Here is a 21,550-nt window from a genome sequence, read left to right on the forward strand (position 1 = left end):
CTTCTCCTTTCGCTTTTTCTTTATTTTTTTTTCCCTCGGTTGTCTCCCTCACACTCCTTCCCCTCGCTTCTTGAGCTCCGAGATCGGATAATGGCACGATGAAGAGCTATGGTGTCTGTTTAACTGTCACTTGTCTAAGTTGTTATATGTTGGTGATATGAATAAAAAAAAACATTTTTAATTTAGTTCTGCTTTCCCTACCCAAAAATGCAATTTGGGCCTGACTTATCACAAGGCTAGACGGTATCATTACGCCTCTGGACGAGAACTAATCGATCATGATCTTCATGTTAAAACTCAATGAAGGTAGCATACAACTGCATAGGTCAAGTAGAAATTGGAGAAGACCAGTTAATTAAATGGTTGCAATCCAAACTTTGCACCGAGCATATCCATGGACATTTGTGGCGCATCAACGCCTTTTAACCTATACACGGGTCTAAATTGGCCCATTCACCAACTACTCAAACCCCATCGCCGGATGTGAAGATGGAGTAATTAGTATTACCGTACCATTTCCATCACACCCAGAAGGCATCAATAAATACCGAGCACAATCATTATTTCCTTCTTTTGATCTTTCCCTATCACTTCAGTTGAAGTCTCAGCTCTAATCCCTCAATGCATAATGGGTTCATCTTCTGCTGTCACGTTCGAGGTGATATGCTTAAAAGGGTGATATCCTCTGTGAGCATCTTCATCCACAAACGGTTTCTCGCACACACAAGAGGAGGGATATTCATGAAATTCTCCTCGTCTGGGTCTCATCTCATCTGGCTCACCCATGAATCCTCTCTGGCATGCCTTAACCTTTCTGGCGAAGGTATCCCACTCCATCTTGTCCCTCGCCATCATCAGCGCGCTAAGCTTCTTCGTGTTGGGTCTAATGGTTCTTTTGTGACCCATGTACCTCCTACAATTAGCAAAATCAGATTCGCAAGTTAGATTCTTCAAGTCTCCAACACCGCTCTCAGATCCCCGAAAAATAAACACAACTAAAAAGATGACAAAGTAAAAGAAACCACGCGCTTTGGGAAACAAATCCTGAATTGGTAAAGAGCAATCATAACATTCAGAGGCAGTTACGTGTTTGAAAGCAACTAAAGGGACGCATGCTATGTATTGTACAGTCCTGTAGTTTGCATCAAATCCTCAACTTTATATTTATACGCAAGGAACCAAAGTCAACGCAGGCTGAATGAGAAGTCTATGAGAAGTCTCATTTAAAATTAATACTGGTTCAAAGGGCAAACTCAATGTAGGATAAGAAATATACTAACTCTGAGTACTATAGGACAAGAAATATATTATTAACCTAATGGATCATGTGATCTGAACATTAATCTTAAGATCGGACCATCTCTACTTATCTATATCCGGGATTGGGACTCTGATTCTTCTTTCATGTTCATAATCACGATAAATTAGGCTTATAGAAAAATCCATCCTTTTTTCCGCAAGACTGCAGATGGCCATGGATGGTGTAAATTACACGCGTTCGATAAAAGTAAAACCACATGGGTCAACCAGCTCCAAGCATATAATTATTATGAAGTATTACTCAGTATTATATTTTGAAACAGGTTGAATGTCCTTGTAAGGATAAATAATGTACTAGTAGAATAACATCCCACAATTTCATTTTAGAAGAAATTTCTTTATCTCACCTTCTGCCTGCAAGAATTTTGGCCATGTTACCATTGTTGTTAGTGACAAATACATCACTTTCATCACAGACAATATAGTCAATGGCAGCAAGGCGGGAAGAGAATGGAAGGAAAGGCTTCAGCGCTTCATCAGCAAGCATTTCCTTTGTAAAGATGTTAGGGAAAAGAGCTTTGAGAGGCTGCATAGTCTCATCTCCACCATATATCTCTCCTGAAGCAACGTAGATGGATGTATCATTTGCAAAACCAAGTGCTCGCAGCATTAAACCAACTTCATGAGGAGTAAGAGGACATTTCCCTCGCTTTCTCTCTTCATCAGGGCTTAAGTCCTGAATTATTTACATGAGTAAGAACTTCATTCATTTCATATAGCATTCATAGGAAATATTCCTGCCATAAACTTAATAAGCATCATGTGGCAAGGCAATATAGAATTCGAAATCATATATAAGCTATGCATGTGAAAACAATGCAGACCGGCAATTCAAGCATCAATAACCAAAATGACAAAATATCGCCGTCTTATCACTTGACTAAGGATTATATCATAATATGTTCGAGCAATGAAGTCTTACAGGCAATGTTGTCCACCTTTTTCTAATTTCACCAAGCTCACGTCTCTCTTTTTCTCCTCCACCGAAGTAACAACCTGAAAATGCTAGCATATCTGGCTCAAACCTGCCATAAATCAGTTACGAATGCTGTTAAGACAATCTAACTATCATATAGACAACAGCAATTGCCATCAGTACCCCCAGCCTCCAATGGGCAAGATAATAATCAAACCATTGACATCATATCCACCTTAAATCTTAAAGACCGAGACAAGTGCACTGTGAGCTATAAGCTCATTGGCAAACTCTCCCTAACTTATTGCTCATTCTTTTATGAAAATAATAATACTGCTTATGCGGATAATCTGCTTGCCCTCCCTTAGCACCTCTGACACAGCAGAAGCAAACACACATCTGTTTTCTAATTTCACAACCCACATAGCAGAAGGTGCAAAAGGAGAGATACAAACTAAACAGGTTGAAACAAGTTAAGACTAGAATCGACAAGAAAATGTAAAACCTAGAAAGTGCATACACATTAATGAGAAGGAAATAAAAAGGAAAGAGAACCAGTTTCAATCACACAAAATTAAGCACTTCTTGTGAAAACTTATGCCCCTTTTAAGTGGCAGCTAAACTTAAAACTTGAACATTAATCCATCAGGCTCTTCACACAAACCTCAAATGGACAGCTATAAAACGGCCTGCCATCTTTTTCATTTTCATGACAAGTCTCTGACCAAGTACCCTTATGGGTTTTGTAAATCTTAAAGCATGGTAATTAACACGGCAACGTAGTTTTTGCAGCTCATCATCAAGGTTATTTGCAAGTCTATAGTCAAACTTTGTCAGTTGCAGAACCTGCAAAGCACCCAAATATCAGTTTCTACACTGCACAAATCAAAACATGCTTTTGCTAAAAAAACAGAGATTTAAAAACACTTATAATCACAATATGGCCTTACTCGTCTTCTCAAGAGTATTGGCAAAACTTGGTCAAGATAATATTCAGGCTCTGATTTCCTGGGTACACGCATTGTATATGGGGGCTTTTCCATTGAACGCATGACTTTATTAGGAACTCTTTTGACAGTTTTAACATCTTTTGCAAGATAAGCAATGAACCAATTAACATCGAAGATGTTGTTGAAGTCACTGCATACAAATAAAGGGTGTCTTAAACAAAGGAACTGAATTTGATTCTCACCCGGTAGAACCTGCAGATAATGAATTTACTGAAATCAGCAAATTACCTGTCATCCTTCCAGTATGATTGATGATCTAACTCAGGTACTACCAGTGTAGCATTAAGAATTCGAGCAACAACCACAGCATCTGTTATCTGAATGCAAGAACATAATGGTCATTCCCAAAGAAATAACGTACCTATTATGAGCATAAAAATGTGTAGTGAATTTTCCATGCTGTTAATTTATAAAAAGCAACTAGGGCGGTCAAGGCAGCATATCAACTTGCATGAATACAGGTATTATCATTAAATAAAGACCATCAAATCTTGTACGAATTCTTAGAGGGACAAGGTATATCATAAAATCTAAACTTGTACTCACCCCAGTTCTTTGTTGGTTCAGTCCACCGCTAGTCGCAATAAGCAAGTAGCCATTTGACAAATGCTCACGAACAATGGCTACATTATCCAATTACCAAAATCAAAGAAAGTTTCACATAGAAAATTAGTATTGCTCACTCCAACTTAAGAAGTAAATTCGTTCAGAAGAAGCATATTGAATTTTGGGAACAACACAACAAAAATATAGTGGATCCATTATACATTATGCCAACCTGGATTGCATCAGCTCTAGCTTTTTTTAACATATCTTTAACAAGATAAAAATAAAAAGATAAACAAGATGAAGTGTACAAGGCAAAAATTTCCCAATTTTTTTAGCATCAAGCAAAAAATAACAAGGCAAATTATGATATTTATGGTGACTTTTAATCAGAGCTGAAGATTTGACATTGCCCCACATAGACATACCATGCCTAGAATGCTTTTCTTTAATGTAAAACACAGAATTCTGTTGTTAACCAACATAGAATACTTAGGATATCATGGTAATACAAGAAAACGTCTGAACTCTAACACAATAACCAAGGACTATGAGGTGGAAATGAAGAAAATAGTGCTTGAATAATAGGAATCCCATGGAATGGTTGATTCTTTACCATATGATGCCCAGATAAGGTAAGACGTTTGCAATGAGAAGAATTTGCAATAGAAACCAGAAAGATCATACCACCACGTAAACAATCTCTTCTGTCTTCTTGGCCAATAACTTGCCAAACTGTCCCAAATGGTTTCAGTTCTCTTGATTTTCTTCCTGTGGTGATAATTCTTGTGCTTTTGAGGTTCAGAAAAAGGTTGAGGGGATGGCGTGGGGAAAAAATTACCTCTAAAGCATGCAAAACCCTAGCCAAAGTTGCTCTCATACTTAGTAAACACAATGATGTCATTTAGTTCCAGGGAGAAAAACACAGCATGGAAACTTGTGAGAGTCTGGAATAATTTTTTTGAGAATCACTATTTGTTTAAAGTGCATCATATAAAAAGATGGGGAAAACACAAGGGGGTCAGGGTTGTGGAATCTTTGGAGCAGGGCCAACTAGACACGTTTTCTTGAGAATTGCATGGAATCTGAAGAATGAGCCTTGCTATCTGTAGCTTATAAATAGGGCAGCTTACTACATATTTTACATAGAATATTGATGTCTCATGCAGAGTAATAAGCAATTCAAGGAAGAATATGCATTATCAAATAGGAAACAGAAGGCAAAACATGGTGCATTTACTTACGAGCAAAGTGACGTCCCCTCTCACTGCATCCATAGTAGTATCTAGAATATTGAGATTGCCATACATCAACTGGATCAGGATAAAACTCATTCTACAAAGGTTAACGTCAAGTATATTTCTAATTAGGCACAAAAATAACAAATTCCATCTCTCATCTATAGCTGCCATTCAACAACAATGCCTTCGAAGCCAAAGCTATCCATCGACAACCGCACTCTATATTCAGTATGACGTCAAAATATCAAAACAGTAATGCATCACATGCATCTAGACACCAATCTGAAACGCTAATTCACGCAACACTACCAATTTAATTACCTAACGCACAGACGTATACACACTCTTTCACATAAAAATTACCAGTCTGGAGTAGAAAGCGTGCTGAACTAATCGCTGGGAGTACCATTCGAGATCAGAAGCCATATGACCCGTTAAAAGCGAAATTAAACCCAACCCGAAGAGCATCAACCCGCACGCCACCACTGAAAAGGAGATCGACTTCCTGTGCGGAAGTTTAGCCGGCGCCGTCGCCGTCGATCTCCAACACACATTCTTAATACTTGGGTAGTGTAACAGAGCCAGGTTCGTCGACGACAAGTTAAACCTCCACGCTTTGGCCACACCCATTCGGGTCAAAACAAGAACCCCAAATTGCCAGCATATCATTCACTTTTTGTTAAAGCCACATTACCTTCGGAGCTGCGTGAAAACAGATAAGTTGGGCGAGGGGGTTGAGAGGAGTGTGAAAGCAAGTAATGTGGATGCGGATGGTAGTAAACTAAGGCTTCCACCAATCTAGATTTTGTGGAGGAACCCTAATTCGGGGTTTCTATTAATTACTAATCACTTTGGAGAGTGAGCTATGAAGTATGCTTGATACGAGTGGCTATGGAGACTTTCCACGGGGAAAAAAACTAGCTTGCAGGGAAGAATGAAAGGAATTTGTATGGTGTTATTTCTATTTTTTCACCAATGCTGTGATCTGATCCCATCCGAGAATGAAAAGAATAACTGAATAACCATGCAACAAGGTTTTATGTATTCATTTGGAAGCTTGAAATACTAACTGACCCAGAAAAGATGTTTTGCAAGACCGGTGTTAAAAATAATGATGAACAAACGAACATCAGATTAATGTTGAAATCCATGTTGGAAACACTTTGGATTAAGTCGAAACTGCGTAGATGTAAAACTTTCCTAGTGAGATCTTTCGATGTTCCAGAACCTAAAATTGAGACTAGGCGTCAGATGTCAGGCTAGAATTCATGTTACGTGCTGGGAAGTTGGATGCTCCAACTCATGGATCGCAAAATGGACTGAACTGACCCGGTGTTTTCTTTGGCATAGGCTCCTGAGAGGCCCTGATCCATGACCATTAAGCTAAAACCAAAAACAAAAACAACAAAAGACTCTTGTATGTGTGCGTTTCATTATGTTTTTGCTATTAAGTTTTTTGGATTTGAATAAAGACACAGGAAAAAATGTAAAAATAAAAATATATAAATTTTGTATTAAAATTAAATATTGTTTTTCGAAAAGCATATTATGTTTTATATTAAAAAATAATAAAAACAACAAAAAATCTAATTATAATTCTGGAACTCATGAACTTTTTAGCATGCAACCTCCACCTGTGTCTAGAGGTAAAAAGTAACGAGAGAAACCAGATATAATCTTCAATCATTTTGAGTAAGTAATGTTATCCGGTGTTTGATTCGGGAAAAAAATATCCTGAGCGCATTCCAATTCCCATCACACACAATATTAGCTATATGGATTTCCAGTCATCGCTGCTTCTTCAATATCCCAGCAACATTCACCACGAAGATTTCTGTGGTGAAACGTGGCATTCCCCAGCAATACTAGCCTATTATCTCTATTATTAGTCTTTTTAACAGTTAAATACGTGTAGATTTTTTTTTTCCCTCTTATCAGTTTATAAATTATACCATTCGATGGAACTTAAAAGCCGTAGTTGTACCTAGTGATGCTCAAAATACACTAATAACTTGAATTAGCCTCAACTGGACAGCTAAAATGTGCCTGTTTTTAACATTTAACATGTTGAGATGCGAAAAAAATATTGAAATAATTTTTTTTAAAAAATTACCTGATGAGGTCTAATAAAACCTGAAGATACAAAAACTACAAAAATCCCAAGATAAATTGCACTGTGACTCATAGGAGTTCTCTATATACTAGAGCTCTAACCCATGTATTGTACTACTTACGGTTTTAATTATAAGAGTTAGTTGACTAATTTGAGTAGATAAAAAAAAATAAGTTAAATTAGTTATTTGTAATAAATAAATGTTGTCTTTCCTAAAATATTTTTACTAATCAAATTTATTGGCTAGAAGGACTATTTTAGGGGGGAAAAAAGATAAATATGATAAACAAAGTGGATTAGGGTCTTATATTTAAAACCAAAATAAAAGTCAAACAAAATCTTGTATTGAGAACTCGAGATAGTATATGAGATGCTTAAAATTGGACGTGGTTAAATTTTAAAAGAAAAGGAGCAGCCCTAAACCCTAAACCCTAAACCCTAAACTCTAAACCCTAAACCCTAAAAATGGAAGTAAGACAGAAGTTAAATTTATAATCTGAGATTGGGGGGGGGGGGTTAGGCTGATAAGTCATGACCAGAAATGGACCTGATGTGTGTGTGTTTATGAACAACGAACTACTCGATCAACTTCTTATAATTACTATATTTCAATACAAAATCAATTTTAATTTAAAAGTAACATCATATATAGTTTTCCAGCAGAGATGAAATCTTTTGTGTTTGACTAGAAGGTGAGAGAGTGGTCAACGTCCCTCACATCCCACCATTGACATCTATAGTCTTCTCATCCATCAAAAGTTAAAAGAAACAATTAACAATTCTACAGTGCGCGCATGTTCTCATCTGCTTTGCCGCCTAGCTCATTTGTTATTTCCTCCAACTTTATTGTTTTTGTATTTCTCTTATTCTTTACATTATATTCCACGAGATTCGTCCCAGTATCAACCAAAAAAAAGTTATCAATTAAAAATCGATGCCGACGAGAGAGATCGATGAGGAAGGGTAGGACCCTCATTTAGCAGTGGTGACAGTGAAAGAAATCAAATCATCCGAGAAGGCAGAGTGGAACCTCCCTAATCCCTCATCCACATGTTCTAAATCTAATTGCGTATTGAAAGCGATATCCAATTAAAGTGGCTTGTAGTCCCTAACCGTCCTTGCACTAGCAAAATAACTCAACAACCCTCTCACAAGTGTATAACAAAAATATCAAAATGCTCATGCCCCTTTTAATGTACTAGTCTACCAGACTGAAAGGCCATGATCATTTACTTTATTACTGATCTTTTCATCCTTGAGCTTGCGTGTTTTACACACACACATACATCCTGCTTTTAATATAAGATACATTTATTTTTCAATTAAATTAAAAGATATAATTAAGAAAAAGACGTAGTATATTGTATAAGATGCCTACGTATATACTTCTATAAATTTATAGAGCTAACCCATCTCGTGTAATGTATTGATCTTCTCATCTGCTTATCTTATCTTGCTGTTTTCGCACCTCAATAAGATGCAATTGCGGATGCCTTGTAGCGATGGTCATTAGAATTGCGTGATGAACTCATTCTCTGTCGCAAGTTAGTTTTTCTTTTCCCCCCTTTCTATGGAAATTGGATTAGTAATACTTAGTATGTATACACTACATGACAGGGACAAGCTGCACAAGAAGTTTGTTCAGCTAATTGAGTCGTGGTGCTCTAAGCTGGGATTGCTTTCATGGATAAACATTCAAAAATACGGTTGCTTGATAGAGCGGCGTAGCAAATTACTGATCCTGGAAGAAGAGAATTTTAGTTTGGGAATTCAGAGAAAGCGTGTGTGTGTGTCTGTAACATCTTGTTATGATGGTCTGTCGTATCTAATCATTGTCTTCTATGTCAAAAAGATCAAAAACAAAAAACAAACTTCGATCCCTACGAGCTTTTCGACCAGCAAGTGCAACCGTGAGTCAACTAAACAAGTTCTAAGTAACATCGTATCTCAGTTGACATACGTACTTGAAACGATCAGAACAAGTTTCTTTTCATTTGCAATTTTCTTTTGTTAGAAACCAGAACCCAAATATTTGCATATATGAAAGGAAGTTGGAAACAAAATCAATAGGTTACCCACCATTACACTTCAAAAGTCAGAATGCCCAATAAAAAAGACAGAATCTTCTTAGCTTTGACATCTTATATTTGGCTTCCATCATGCCAAAGACAAGTTTTTGGCATATAATTCTATTCAAATTCAGAATCATGATAATTCCCAATTAGTAATTATATATGTGCTGATCCATGTTGAGACTTCTTTAACTCTCCCAAAAAGTTCTTCGTCCCTCCCTGCGCCGATCGGGGCTCCACCCGATAGAAAACAATTGTCGTTATGTTCCAAAAATTCATTTACTACTGCCTTTTCATCTCCTTGGCCTACCTTTTACTCTCCCGCCCCTGCTCTCCCGCCAGGACCATCTCCGAAACTGAAACTGCAATAACCGCCGAAACTCACAATCACAACGCCACGTGGCACAATTTCTCTAGATTCCTACACGCAGAGAGAGGCAGCCAAATCAACGGCATATCGGAGCTCAAGAGCTACTTCCACCAATTCGGCTATCTCCATAAAGGTGGTACGACGTCGGATTTCACCGATACTTTCGATGCTAAGTTCGAGTCGGCTCTTTTGCTTTACCAGGAGAGGCTGGGCTTGCCCGTCACCGGAAAACTTGATTCTCATACCATATCAACCATCATGACGCCGAGATGTGGCGTAAGCGACGACCCGTCGCATGTAATCCATTCAACTCATCACTTCTCTTACTTTTACGGTAAGCCACGGTGGGTTCGAGGTTCTCCGATGACTCTCACGTATGCTTTTTCCCCCGACAACTTAATTGAACGGCTCCGCATATCGGAAATTCGGACTGTTTTTGAACGCTCCTTTTCGCGCTGGGCATCGGTGATCCCGGTAAAATTTCAGGAGACGAGTCGATACGAATCGGCCGACATCCGGATTGGGTTCTACCACAGGAATCATGGCGACGGAGAGCCGTTTGACGGGGTGCTTGGGATTTTAGCACATGCGTTTTGCCCAGAAAATGGGAGATTCCACTTGGACGCAGCTGAAACGTGGTCCGTCGATTTCGAGCGTGATAAGTCAAAGGTGGCCGTCGATTTGGAATCTGTGGTTACGCACGAGATAGGACATATACTTGGCCTGGCTCACTCTTCGGTTAAAGGAGCCGTTATGTACCCGAGCTTGAAGCCAAGGACGAAGAAGGTAGACTTGAAGATTGATGACGTGGAGGGAGTACAGGCGCTGTATGGGTCAAACCCTAACTTCGCATTTAATACCTTGCTACAGTCTGAAAGTTCGTCCAATCTTGCCATTGAGTCAGAAAGCACTCTGTCCAAATGGACTCTTTCTTTGGCTCTAGGATTGATCATAATATTTCTATCTACTTAAATTTTTTCCCTTGTCCCTCTTCATATATTCATTTGCAAGTGTACGTACCATAGAATAAGTTACCACCAAAGGAAAGGAAATTTCTTCAATCTTGTTATGTTTCAAAAAGTCATCATTTTCAAATAAGAGAATTACAATCGGATCTCAGAAAAAATATTTAATTACCCTAAAGTATATCAATAAGTAAAGAGTAAATAGTAACAGGTTTCAGAATAAGAAATGACAACATATTTAGGTTGGTTACTTATCAATAGAACTTTTTAGCGATTAAATTTCTTCTCATGAATCTCTCGATAATTCTCCCTTTTGAAGTTGAAAAGAGAGTTGGGGGTACCAATAATGTTTATACCTCGACTTAAGATGGTTGATGGAGTAGACTTGGCAGTTTGACACAAACGAAGGGAACATGGAAATGCTAAGGGCAATGAGAGCCCACTTGGGAAAAGGCAAGGAAAAATATGAAAAAGGAATATATGCGTGGCCTGAGTAATAAAAGGAAACAAGGTATCTCTTTTTGCTTTGGTGATACGTTTCCAAAGAAACCAAACTCATTTCTTGCGAGTGGAGGGGAACAAAAGAGAAAAGGGTTTTTTTTTGGGGGGGGGGGGGCTGTGAACTTTGTCAATCTTTTTTTTTGGGAAGACTTGTCACACGACTTCTCACTTATAGGAACAAGTCACAAATCATGTTTTTTAAAGGAAAGGAAAAAAAAAGTCATACACTAACACTGATTAAGCCTTGACTTAAGGACTTGGGTTGGATGACATGGCAATTCAAATTAATGCCTAGTGGAATAAGAGTCTTCGATTTTCAGTAACTAAACTGGTGACCTCGTTAATCCCTTTTCCCTGATCTTATTGTTTTGACATTTACGTACCTACGCGAAAGGTCTTTTATCTCCTCCTTTTGCTTTCGGTGAACACTGAACAGGTATTCATCTCTTCCCTCCCCTGCTCCTTTTGTTTTCTTTTTAGGGGGGTGAAAGGGTCTTCATTTTTTTCGGACGGTAGCCCATCAGGCTAAGGAGGCCCAAAATCCGTGGTACCACATTGGGCTTTTTTTGCGGGGAAAAAGAATGTTTGGCCCAACAAGAAGGGTGACAAAGAGATGGCACCGCACGGCGTCGTTTAGGAGGAGCTGTGTCTGTGACGCCTGCAACCGCAAAGCCCTAAACCCTTCTTTCCTGCAGCTCTTCAACTGGAAGTCGAGTCTTCCGTTTTTCACCCACACCGTCCCCTCGGCGATGGCTTCAGGCTGCAGCAGAATTGCGCAAAGGACATTTCTTGCATCCGCTAAATCTGCCATTAAATCCAATCTTCGTACTCCTTCATCCAAATCAGCCGCCACTCCGGCTAGTCCTATCAAATCAACCACTTCTACTTTTCGCAAATCCTCCTTGACCAGGTTTTAATATATCTCTTCTTCAAATTTCTAATTCCCAATAAGCCTTATATTCTTCTTTTTGGTTAATTTTCCTTGATTTATCTGCAGCAGGATTGCGCCGGAGCTGGGATGCCTGCAGTCAATGTTGCCGCTACACAGTGCGGTTGCAGCGGCAAGAATGACGTCGTGCCTGAGCATAACTTCCAGGAGTTGCCGAGCTCTTTCTCAGGGTACACTCTGCTGCACCTCTCCCGGCCTCTAGTACTTTCTTTTTCAAAATTATTAGCAATTGTGAGTAGCTTCCTTGCTTCTTATATTGATGTTCCTTTTGAACATTTTTGTTATTCGCATCTGAATTGCATTCAACATGCTTTCAACTTGATGAACCTCAAGAACTTTGAAATGAAGGGGGACCTTTTTGAAGCCTTTGTTGTGATTTCCTGAGTGTGTTTTAACTTTTTGTGTTACCAATTTGTTTGCAATTTACATGAGGAATCTACTTAACCAATGCATTCATGACTTGTATACTGGCACTATCACATCGTGGTTTGATTAATTTGAGGTCTGTTGCCCGTAATGCCAAATAAGCAAGTGTATAGAAATTGAGAGTTGGACGGACAGAGTCACATAGTCTGATTTACACCAGAATCTATAATAGTGTCATGGCTAGGGGTAGTGGGTTTTGTGGAACCATTTGAAGGCTGCAAGTACGAAATGAAAGTGCTTTAATTGGGAGTTTCAATGTCAACTAACTGTAAGATTTGGTTCCTGCAGGCACATAGTTAATTGGGAATCTGCGGGACCTACCAATTATGGCCTACTGCTTCATTATCAAGTATGAATAAAAACGATGTTTTAACATTTAACACTCTCTTCAGCAGTATTAGAACAGAGCTACAATTTGTGTTATCATCAAAAAGTTCTGCAGGAAGTTTCTAGTGTTCATTGGAATTTAATATGAAGTTCCTATAGGAATGGTGGCTGGAAAACTTAGTGAAAGAAACAAAAAGAGGAGGGGAAAACTGGGAGAGATATAAATTAGCATTGTCTAAAGCGGTTAAGCCTGTACCATCCCATAATTCACAGATTCTCTTCTTTCCTTTCAAAGCAAATTGACTTTCTATCTATGGCTGTTTCTTGAATTTATCCCCAGTGGTATGGTATGGTGATTTTCTTATGGGAAATTTGTCTGCTTTTTAGAAGTCCCAACCCTTCTGTATTTCCCTCTATACCAGCAGAAAATTAGACGATCATTGAAACAATGGATGAACTGTTCATGGGTGGCTTATGTTGGGGTCAATGCCTCAGCATATTGATCACTATACTTCTTCCTAGTTGTTTGTGTATCGTGGCCTGGTTTGTTTAAAACTCCACAAAATAATTTACGGTGGACCCATTGTAAACGGCTTCCACAAGAGACATGATCCTGTTAATCTTTACAACTCTTCTTACTCTGAACAAATAGCATATCTATAAAGTGTGGGGATGATCCATGCTTTATGTATTTAGTGGTTTGTACTTTGTATCTGTGCTATTCAAATTCTCTCCTGTTAGTGTATGAGGAGAATGCCATCGTATGTCTGGCTGTCTCTGATAGGATGGCTTCCTATCCGAGCAAGGAGTCATTTTGTTAATTCTGGGCGGGATTCATCAGGAAAAGATACAAGTTAAAAGCCTCCCAGTGTCGAATAGGAAAATGGAAATGATAAGTAGGTTGAGTGTCGGATTTTGATGAGCTGCTTTTGGACATAGGACAGCCAACCAGATGCTTGGATGCAAATATTTTGCATTAAATTTACAATATACTTTTATAATAAATAAGCATAATATGATAACCTAACTGCTACTTTGGCCAGATGGAATTGATGGGACGTGAGACATGCATGCACTTTTGAAGGTGGGATTTATCTTTGTACGTTTGACCTCAAACTATTTGGACAACCATAGATAATACCAATCTCATAAATTGTGCTTAATGTGTTTTGCCATTTATATTTTATTCTGAAGCAAAGTTACGAGAGTACACAATTAACATGAATGCAGGTTTTAATTACAGTAACTTTTAAAGTTATTTTATGTATCTCTGAATCACTGTAACTCTTTATATTAGAGGATTATTTTTTAACGTAGTATGTTGTAAGAATTTATCTTGCTTACAGATGTGGTTCGTCATTCTTTATTTACAATTGCAATTTGTAGGCTTTTGTAATCAGGCATATTACTGATTGAGCCTTGTTTCATTTGCTTTTCACAGAGCTTGGATTGTCAGTTCCAAGGTGACCTGCCAAGAGAGAGTTGATATAATTAACACATCTGAAGGCTTTTTTGTTTTGGATGATTTTTCGGGATCCAGCGAGCAGCTGTACTGTGATTCTTTTAAGCTCATAAATTAGTATCATGATGAATAATGTTTAGTCTCCCCATTTTTATGAAATTATGTCACTCATAATTACTAAATGAAATTCAGACCATCTGCACCTATCTCTATTTATTATTATTATTATTATTACTATTACTACTACTGCTGCTAATTTTCAATTTCCTCTATCATATTGATTTTCGGTTCACCGTTCCTGTTGCTGCTGTAACATGAGCGGTGGCTCTATGGTGATCAATCGTCTGATTACCTAGGCAAAGATCATGGTCCCGTGAAAAAGGGGGGCTGCAAATTAATTTTTATATCCTTTCTCAAATCAATCAAATGGCTAGGAATTCAAAACGCCTAAACGTAGTTACATTTCTCTATTTTCATGAATTTCTCAATAGTTTAAGGTGCGCGCTTAGTAATATGTCAAATCACCTTGACAAGCCATTAATTGTGCTCTTCGTGCCATCAGAATCGTATCATGCCTTTCCTATTATTTTGGTGCAAACTAGGGTTTCGAGAAATCCAGCACTGAACTTACCAACTTCATTGTAAAGCATCTTTGTCTTCGTCAGCAAATCAATATGTTTATTCTGAAGTTCATGATCTAAATAAACTCGTCGCCTTCGTCCTTCGAGAGCTCCCAGGGGAACATGTCCATGTTAGGAACGAAATTCCAGGACGCTGTGGCCTGTTTTGTAGGCTGAAAAAGAGGCATGCTAATAGATATATTAATTGATGTTATACTATTTCCGGTACATAATATGAAACTTTGTTCTAGAATTTTTTATGTAATTCATAATATAATATTCTTCGAAATTTTTTTTGAAGGATTTATGATATATTTTCCAAAATGATCATCATGCAATTATCTCTCGATTTAATGGGAAATGTTATATTTGACTTTAATGTTTTCGTTTGAAAATACAAGACCTTAACATGTAAAATAATATCTGGATGAGAGGCTTTGTTTTCACTTGGAGACATATGAACTATCATCCTATCTATAGAATAACTGAGTTATTTTATTCCAGCAGCGGAAGAATAGGGGACAAAATTCTCTACTTCTATCCAACTAGAACCTGCATCTTTTCTCACTCTTTTTTTCCTCATGATGCCCCTAATTATACTAACATCTTCCCATCTTCGACAAGATGCATAGAGATTAGACATAATCACGTAAACATAATCTTCATTGCCCTCCAATTTCATCAAATTAGCAGCCGCAACCTCTGCTATTTTTAAATCTCTGTTAATTTCACAAGCAGCAAGTAAAGCTCTCCAAACCAATCCACACTTCTCAAAGCCAAGTTCGTGTATCATACTTTCAGCTCTCCATAACTCCCCTTTTTGTCCCATCAGCCGAATTATCGAGCAACAATGCTCGATGGTCGGAACTATTCCATAATCACTGATCATGGATTTGAAGTACCGAGTTGCAACCTCAAGAGGTATTTGATTGTGGGAACACGCAAAAAACAGGTTAAGAAATGTGATACCATCAGGTTTTGTATGTTTATCCGTTTCGAGCAGCTCAAAGAGTTGGATAACTCTGATAGAATCACCGCTACGAGCATGGCCAGAGATCAAAGCGTTCCAGCTTACCAGATTCCTGCTAGACAGTGATTCGAAAATTGATTCGGCATTCTTAACCTGCCCACATTTTGAGTACATGTCGATTAAAGCACTACCAACAACCACAGATGTATCCAGACCATACTTAATAGTGAAACAATGAATCAGCATTCCCCATGTCAAGGCTGATAGACAGGCAATCCCATTTAAAATGATAGAAAATGTGAACTCGTTCATCCCTGCGTTTCTCGAGTGCATCTTACTGAACATATCCAAGGCTGCCGGAGCTTGATTCCTATTCACATATCCTGTGATTATTGAATTCCACGATGAAGAATTTGGATTTGGCATGGTGGATAAAATCTGAACTGCTTCTTCCATACTCCCCACCTGAGCTATGCCGTTTATCAGTCCATTGTATGAAATAGTGTCAGGGTTAGGCATGAGGTGCAAAAAATGAAATGCTTGTTCAATTTTCCCGTTGCTAGCACTCGCAGCTATTACTGAATTCCAAGAAATAACGTCCTTGTTAGTTATCTCAGAGAACACTCGAACAGCCTCTTCAGCACACTCGCATTTGCCATACATATCAACCAAGCAATTGGCAACAACAGTATCTCCAACCAACCCAGATTTCAGAACCCTGGAATGAATTGACCTGCCAAGCTTCAAGAAACTCAGGTGGCCGCAAGCAGCTAAACCTGATGTAAATGAGAACGCGTCGGCATATATGTCAGATTTTTGCAGCTGAAGCAAAACAGACAAGGCTTTACGAAACTGCCCGGAATGTGCGTACCCAGAAATCATGGTGTTCCAAGAAATCACATTCGGTTGAGGGATTTCATCGAACAATCTGTGGGCATCACCAATTGACTGCATTCCGACGTAAAATCTAATGAGCGCGGCGGAGGCATTGGCATCGGATAAATACCCAGAACGCAAAACATAGCTGTGGAGCTGATGTCCAAGTGAGGCACAGCCAAGGTTAGCGACGGCTCGAAGCAGGTGAACCAGAGCATAAGCATCCGGTTTAGTGCCAGAACTGAACAATCGAGAGGCCTCACATAACTCGAAGTCGGCACTAGTTTTATCTTTGGCCAGCTCGGCAATGAGACCTGGGGTTGAACTGAAACGGTTAACTCGATTCCTAAGACTTGAATTACAGCATCCTAATGGAAGAAAATGAAGATTATTCTCCCATTCCCCCAACTTTTTACCTCCACTGCATAGTAGACTTCGCATAGCTACGTACTACCAGGTTATTCTTCAATATCACTTCTTGATTTCTTGAACCGTTGCTACGACCATGATAAAATCACCACCAATTAAACAACAGGGTCTTGTAAGGAGGACAGTAGGACCTGCATTGTAAATCTTCACATCAAATCAACCTTTAACCCGAATTTATCCTCTCTGGGGAGATCAGATGGTCGTAACTCGGAAGAGACAGGGGTCACGTGAGGATGGCGTGAGGGTGGTCCTCAATTCCCGGGGGATCTCAGATTTCAAGTGGGAAGGTTCAGTTAATGTGCAAATGGTTCCAATGTTTTCGGGGGAGCTTACAATATTCAATATTGGAGGTCGAAGCATCAAATCAAAGTGTGACGTGTCCACCACACAACAACGGAGCCCTGCATGTTCACCCACTTGTCACTTTCACTTCCGTTTCTAATCTTTTACACAATACAACATACGACACATCCTCAGTTGCAATACCCACTCTGTTCACAGTAATGCCAGTTTTTAATACCCCTCTTTCCACCGCCGATATATGATGACGCAGGAAATATTACCCTAAAACACTTGTCAAATAAAACAGAAAATACTAAGCATTTTATTATTGAAAAAAAAAGAAGGTATTTGTTCTCGTTATGTTTTGTTGATTATATGCAAATCTTACGGGTTCATGTCATCTTGGTATATCAGGACGAAAGTAGTTGAGTCTGCTTTTACTCAATGAAACGGGTGGAGTATACATTACGGACTTCGAAAGTAGTAGAAATATGTGATCATGGGTAATCAGATAAACGATTCCTGTTTATAAAATTATAGCTGAGAAAATACGCATTTCTAAAATTGGAACCGAATCTAGTTTTAGATTTAGTGTGAAAAAAGGGTGACTAGAGGCTAGCACTATATATAACAACATAGGAAGAGAGACGAAGAAAACGAGAGAAAGTGGGGGGATTCATAGGCATGACAAGGCAAAGCAATTAGCAAATATCCGGAAACGGACAAATGAAAGATGGCTTCCCAATTGGCGGTAGAAACAAACAAATATCGGAGTTAATTAAAAGTCCGTCGGAAGATGCCACTTTTTGGTGATCAGAGAATGAGAGGAGTGGCTGTGTGTTTGTGAGGCCGAAGAATAAAAGGGGCATTTGATTGATGGTGGAGATGATGAACGAGGGTATGGCTGAAGATTTGGCCATCGCCGGAGGTCTCATCGCCGTGCAATGTATCGCCGCCGTCCACGCTGTGTTCATGAGCTATCTCATGACTTTGGAGATCGATCCTCTCACCATTGTCATTTTCACCTGCTTCTCTACCTTCCTCGTCGTCTTCCCCTTCGCCATCTACTTCGAAAGGTACGGTCTCTCTCTCTCTCTCTCTCTCTCACCGGTAGAATTGTGATTTTTCACTGGCTCTGTTTTTGTTGTAGGAAGAAATGGCCCCAGAAATTCAGTTACAAGTTAATCATACAGATTTTGATGCTATCCTTCGGAGGGTGAGGAAATCTTTTATATTCTTTCCTGGATGGAAATTAGCTATTTTTAGATCATTCATTCATTTCCATCCTAGTTTTGATGCATGTGGGACGTATTTTATAAATTGGAGTTTTCATATGTTATCTTATCTCCCCTGGCAAGGATGCAGGGTAACTCTGTTCCAGTCCTTCTCCCTTAAAGGAATAAAACTGACTTCGCCAACAATGGGAACGGCCATGCCAAACCTTGCCCCAGGTCTTATATTCATCATCGCCTGGACTCTCAGGTACATGTAACCTAAAAATATATACGAAAATGTTTTTAAATGCATGCAGCAGAAAACTAATCAAATTCTGCAAAATTATGTCCCCTGATTCCAGAAATCCGTGTGTTTTGGCAGGTTAGAGAAAGTAAACGTAAGAAGCACATATAGTAAAGTCAAGATCTTGGGCACCATAATCTGCGTCGCAGGGGCTCTCGCAATGAGCCTAATGCAGAGCATATCTCCACCTGCGCCCAAGATAGAAACTGGGATGAAATTGCCAACGTTCCCACCAGATGCTATTTTTGATATGAAAAAGATCAAAGGTTGTCTTTATCTCGTGGCTTCTGTCGTCATATTATCCAGCGCCTACGTCTTGCAGGTAACTTGGAATGAAATTAAAAGAATCATATAACAACACTACGAAAACAACTTGCGTTATATAAAACTACTGATGTATTTATTGGCAGGCTTTTATTTTACGAGACTTTCCTGCACCCATATCCCTCAGCGCAACCATATCCTTACTCGGAGCTTTCATGACTGCAATAGCTGAGTTGCTTCAAGATCACAGATTGAAAACTGGTGGGCAAAATCTCAGTGTTCCAAAACTCATTGGCTTTACTTTTCTGGTATATTCTGCTCTTCTCTTCCTAGTATCTATAAATTCACAAGATAGCAATTGACCTGACGACATTCTTAGTTTGAATTGGACATTTTGTAGATGAAAGCTTTCATTTTGCATTATGGGTGATTAATTTGTAAAAATTTGTGAAAAGCTCAGGCAGGTGCGGTGCTTGGATTATGCTTCAGCTTCCACGGATGGGCAGTGAAGAAGAAAGGACCAGTTTTGGTGTCCATGTTCAGTCCCATTTCTACAGTTTGCTCCATCATTTTCTCTGCCGTAACACTTGGAGATACTATCAATATCGGAAGGTATGTTTTACCAGTTTCTTCGTCACTTGATGATGAAAAACCCTATTGCCAATCGTGGTGTGTTTATGGTAACACTGAATTGCAGCCTGGTGGGTATGTTCCTGATGTTTACGGGGCTATACTTTGTGCTCTGGGCTAAAGGGAAAGAAGGGTTCGATTACGGAGATGGCTTGGAAACCGAGTTTGATGCAGAGAAGCCTCTCCTAAGTTGAAGCGCGAGTGTTTTTGAGCGGGCGATTACGTACATATTCTCATCGTTAGAACCTTAGAGTAAGATAGGACAAGCTACAGTAGATTTTAGAACAAGATAAAGGTACTGGTGTTACAAGGATATGCAAAATTGCAAATTCACAAAGAATTTGCGTATGAACAAGTGCTTTTGAGAGTGTGATAGAAAAAAGTGTAATAGATGCTTTGAAGTTAATTGTCTTGATCCGAATCTTTTTTATTAATCTCCTTTTTGACTTGCTGAAGAGAACCGTATAATTTGTACAAACTTTATGTTCGGGGCAATCGTTGTTGCGTTGAAGAATCAATTCTCCTACGAAAAAATTGGGAGCACGCGAATTTACAAATATCAGAACGCATTTCCTCCCTTTTTTTTAATGGGCAAAAGGAATGCTTTTGAAATACGCCTTTGAGACATTGGTTATTGGAATCTCTGAACTTTTTTTAAACTTGTGAAATACTGCCTCCCGTTCATTTATAATTTACAAATGAGGTTTTTATAGTACTAACAAGTGCCGCATATTATTTGCCCGCATAAGCCAGCCCTTTGGCTTGGCTCGCGTTGCTAACTCACGGTTCACGCGCATCTCCAATTTCTTCCGTGGAATTTATTTTGGACTTGGAGGAGACTTCCGTGACCAATGAGCATTTCTGGGCCTAGACTATGCTTTTTGGGCCGGATGGGCCTACCATATCCGCGAGAAGAAAAAATATCTAAAAGAATCTCTGAGAAAAACAAAAACCAGAAAAGGATTAGGATAATTTTGAAGAGAGAGAGTACAAGGAATTCTAATAATAAGGTGGGTGTGCGTGCGTGTGTCTGTGAGGTTGCAGGTGGGACTCGGCCGGAAATCAGGAAATTAAGAGGAGGATGGACCCGGTAGAAAGGATCCTCCATGAAGGTCTGTTTCCACTTAAAGTCAAAATGCCCCGTCTCTTAACTTTTTCATGATTTGGCTTTGGCGGTCCTCATCGATTAAAACAAAAGTGTCGGTCAAATTTGGTATCATGCAGCCCACGATTCTCCTAGAACATATCCTCATGTATCACCCATTTTCAGTTTATTGGCTGGTTCTTTCTTATGTAATCCTTAGAGTAATTAAAAGATCTTAACACGCAACTTAATTGATATGTAATGATTATTATTGATGTGGAGGGTATGGTAATATTTTGAAAGAAGAAAAAGGACGGGACGTGAGGCCTTGCCTGAGGGATGTGGTGAAGTGACCTAATTTAATGGGGAGGGCTGTGTTTGATGACAAGTCATGCAAGTTTGGTCGCCCCTTGAAAACACATTATCATGCATGTGCCCTGCTTTATTATCCTCATCATCATCGTCGCAGTAAAAAATTTAAAACCAGCAAGCACGCTTCTCTGGGAGCTCCAACCACACTATTTTTATGTTTTTTTAATGGGATATTTCATTTACTAATGTTTTCTATGTCTTCGTTTAGGATAGCATTGCCTATTTTTTTAAAATTAATTTTATAAGTAAAAGAATTGAAACTCATTACTCCCTCTTATCTTAAATAT

General features: G+C 38.9%; 5 protein-coding genes across 8 annotated transcripts; 3 read left to right on the forward strand and 2 right to left on the reverse strand.

Moving 5' to 3' along the window:
• Window positions 1-264: 264 nt before the first annotated feature.
• On the reverse strand, window positions 265-6,207 carry LOC114720993 (O-fucosyltransferase 29). The gene is made up of 9 exons (XM_028906754.1): window positions 5,397-6,207; window positions 5,037-5,127; window positions 3,793-3,869; window positions 3,475-3,563; window positions 3,187-3,376; window positions 2,901-3,082; window positions 2,243-2,345; window positions 1,668-1,996; window positions 265-913 (listed from the first exon to the last, which is right to left on the reverse strand). The coding sequence occupies exons 1-9, from the start codon at window positions 5,700-5,702 to the stop codon at window positions 619-621; spliced, it is 1,662 nt and encodes a 553-aa protein (XP_028762587.1). The 5' UTR covers window positions 5,703-6,207; the 3' UTR covers window positions 265-618.
• A 2,935-nt stretch (window positions 6,208-9,142) lies between these two features.
• On the forward strand, window positions 9,143-10,583 carry LOC114720994 (metalloendoproteinase 1-MMP). The gene has a single exon (XM_028906755.1). It carries the CDS (start codon window positions 9,481-9,483, stop codon window positions 10,558-10,560), a length of 1,080 nt encoding a protein of 359 aa, XP_028762588.1. The 5' UTR covers window positions 9,143-9,480; the 3' UTR covers window positions 10,561-10,583.
• A 1,138-nt stretch (window positions 10,584-11,721) lies between these two features.
• On the forward strand, window positions 11,722-14,455 carry LOC114720995 (protein NUCLEAR FUSION DEFECTIVE 6, chloroplastic/mitochondrial-like). Of its 4 annotated transcripts, none has more exons than XM_028906758.1 (4): window positions 11,722-11,964; window positions 12,052-12,173; window positions 13,800-13,855; window positions 14,198-14,455. In XM_028906758.1, exons 1-3 carry the CDS (start codon window positions 11,804-11,806, stop codon window positions 13,817-13,819), a joined length of 303 nt encoding a protein of 100 aa, XP_028762591.1. In that variant the 5' UTR covers window positions 11,722-11,803; the 3' UTR covers window positions 13,820-13,855; window positions 14,198-14,455. The 4 variants fall into 4 exon arrangements, 3 of the variants coding, with proteins under 3 accessions (XP_028762591.1, XP_028762590.1, XP_028762589.1); XM_028906757.1 differs by having other exon boundaries at window positions 13,800-13,840; XR_003738015.1 differs by lacking the exon at window positions 13,800-13,855 and adding an exon at window positions 12,718-12,778 and having other exon boundaries at window positions 11,725-11,964.
• An 873-nt stretch (window positions 14,456-15,328) lies between these two features.
• On the reverse strand, window positions 15,329-17,193 carry LOC114721045 (putative pentatricopeptide repeat-containing protein At5g47460). The gene has a single exon (XM_028906836.1). It carries the CDS (start codon window positions 17,123-17,125, stop codon window positions 15,329-15,331), a length of 1,797 nt encoding a protein of 598 aa, XP_028762669.1. The 5' UTR covers window positions 17,126-17,193.
• An 893-nt stretch (window positions 17,194-18,086) lies between these two features.
• Window positions 18,087-20,262, forward strand: LOC114721080 (WAT1-related protein At5g47470). Its single transcript, XM_028906894.1, has 7 exons — window positions 18,087-18,471; window positions 18,546-18,611; window positions 18,761-18,877; window positions 18,992-19,235; window positions 19,324-19,485; window positions 19,638-19,789; window positions 19,875-20,262. The coding sequence occupies exons 1-7, from the start codon at window positions 18,272-18,274 to the stop codon at window positions 19,999-20,001; spliced, it is 1,068 nt and encodes a 355-aa protein (XP_028762727.1). The 5' UTR covers window positions 18,087-18,271; the 3' UTR covers window positions 20,002-20,262.
• Window positions 20,263-21,550: the final 1,288 nt, after the last annotated feature.

The sequence above is a fragment of the Neltuma alba genome, unplaced genomic scaffold (genome assembly GCF_004799145.2).
Source record: "Neltuma alba isolate B1F8T4 unplaced genomic scaffold, ASM479914v2 tig00012009_pilon, whole genome shotgun sequence".
Lineage (NCBI taxonomy): Eukaryota > Viridiplantae > Streptophyta > Magnoliopsida > Fabales > Fabaceae > Neltuma > Neltuma alba.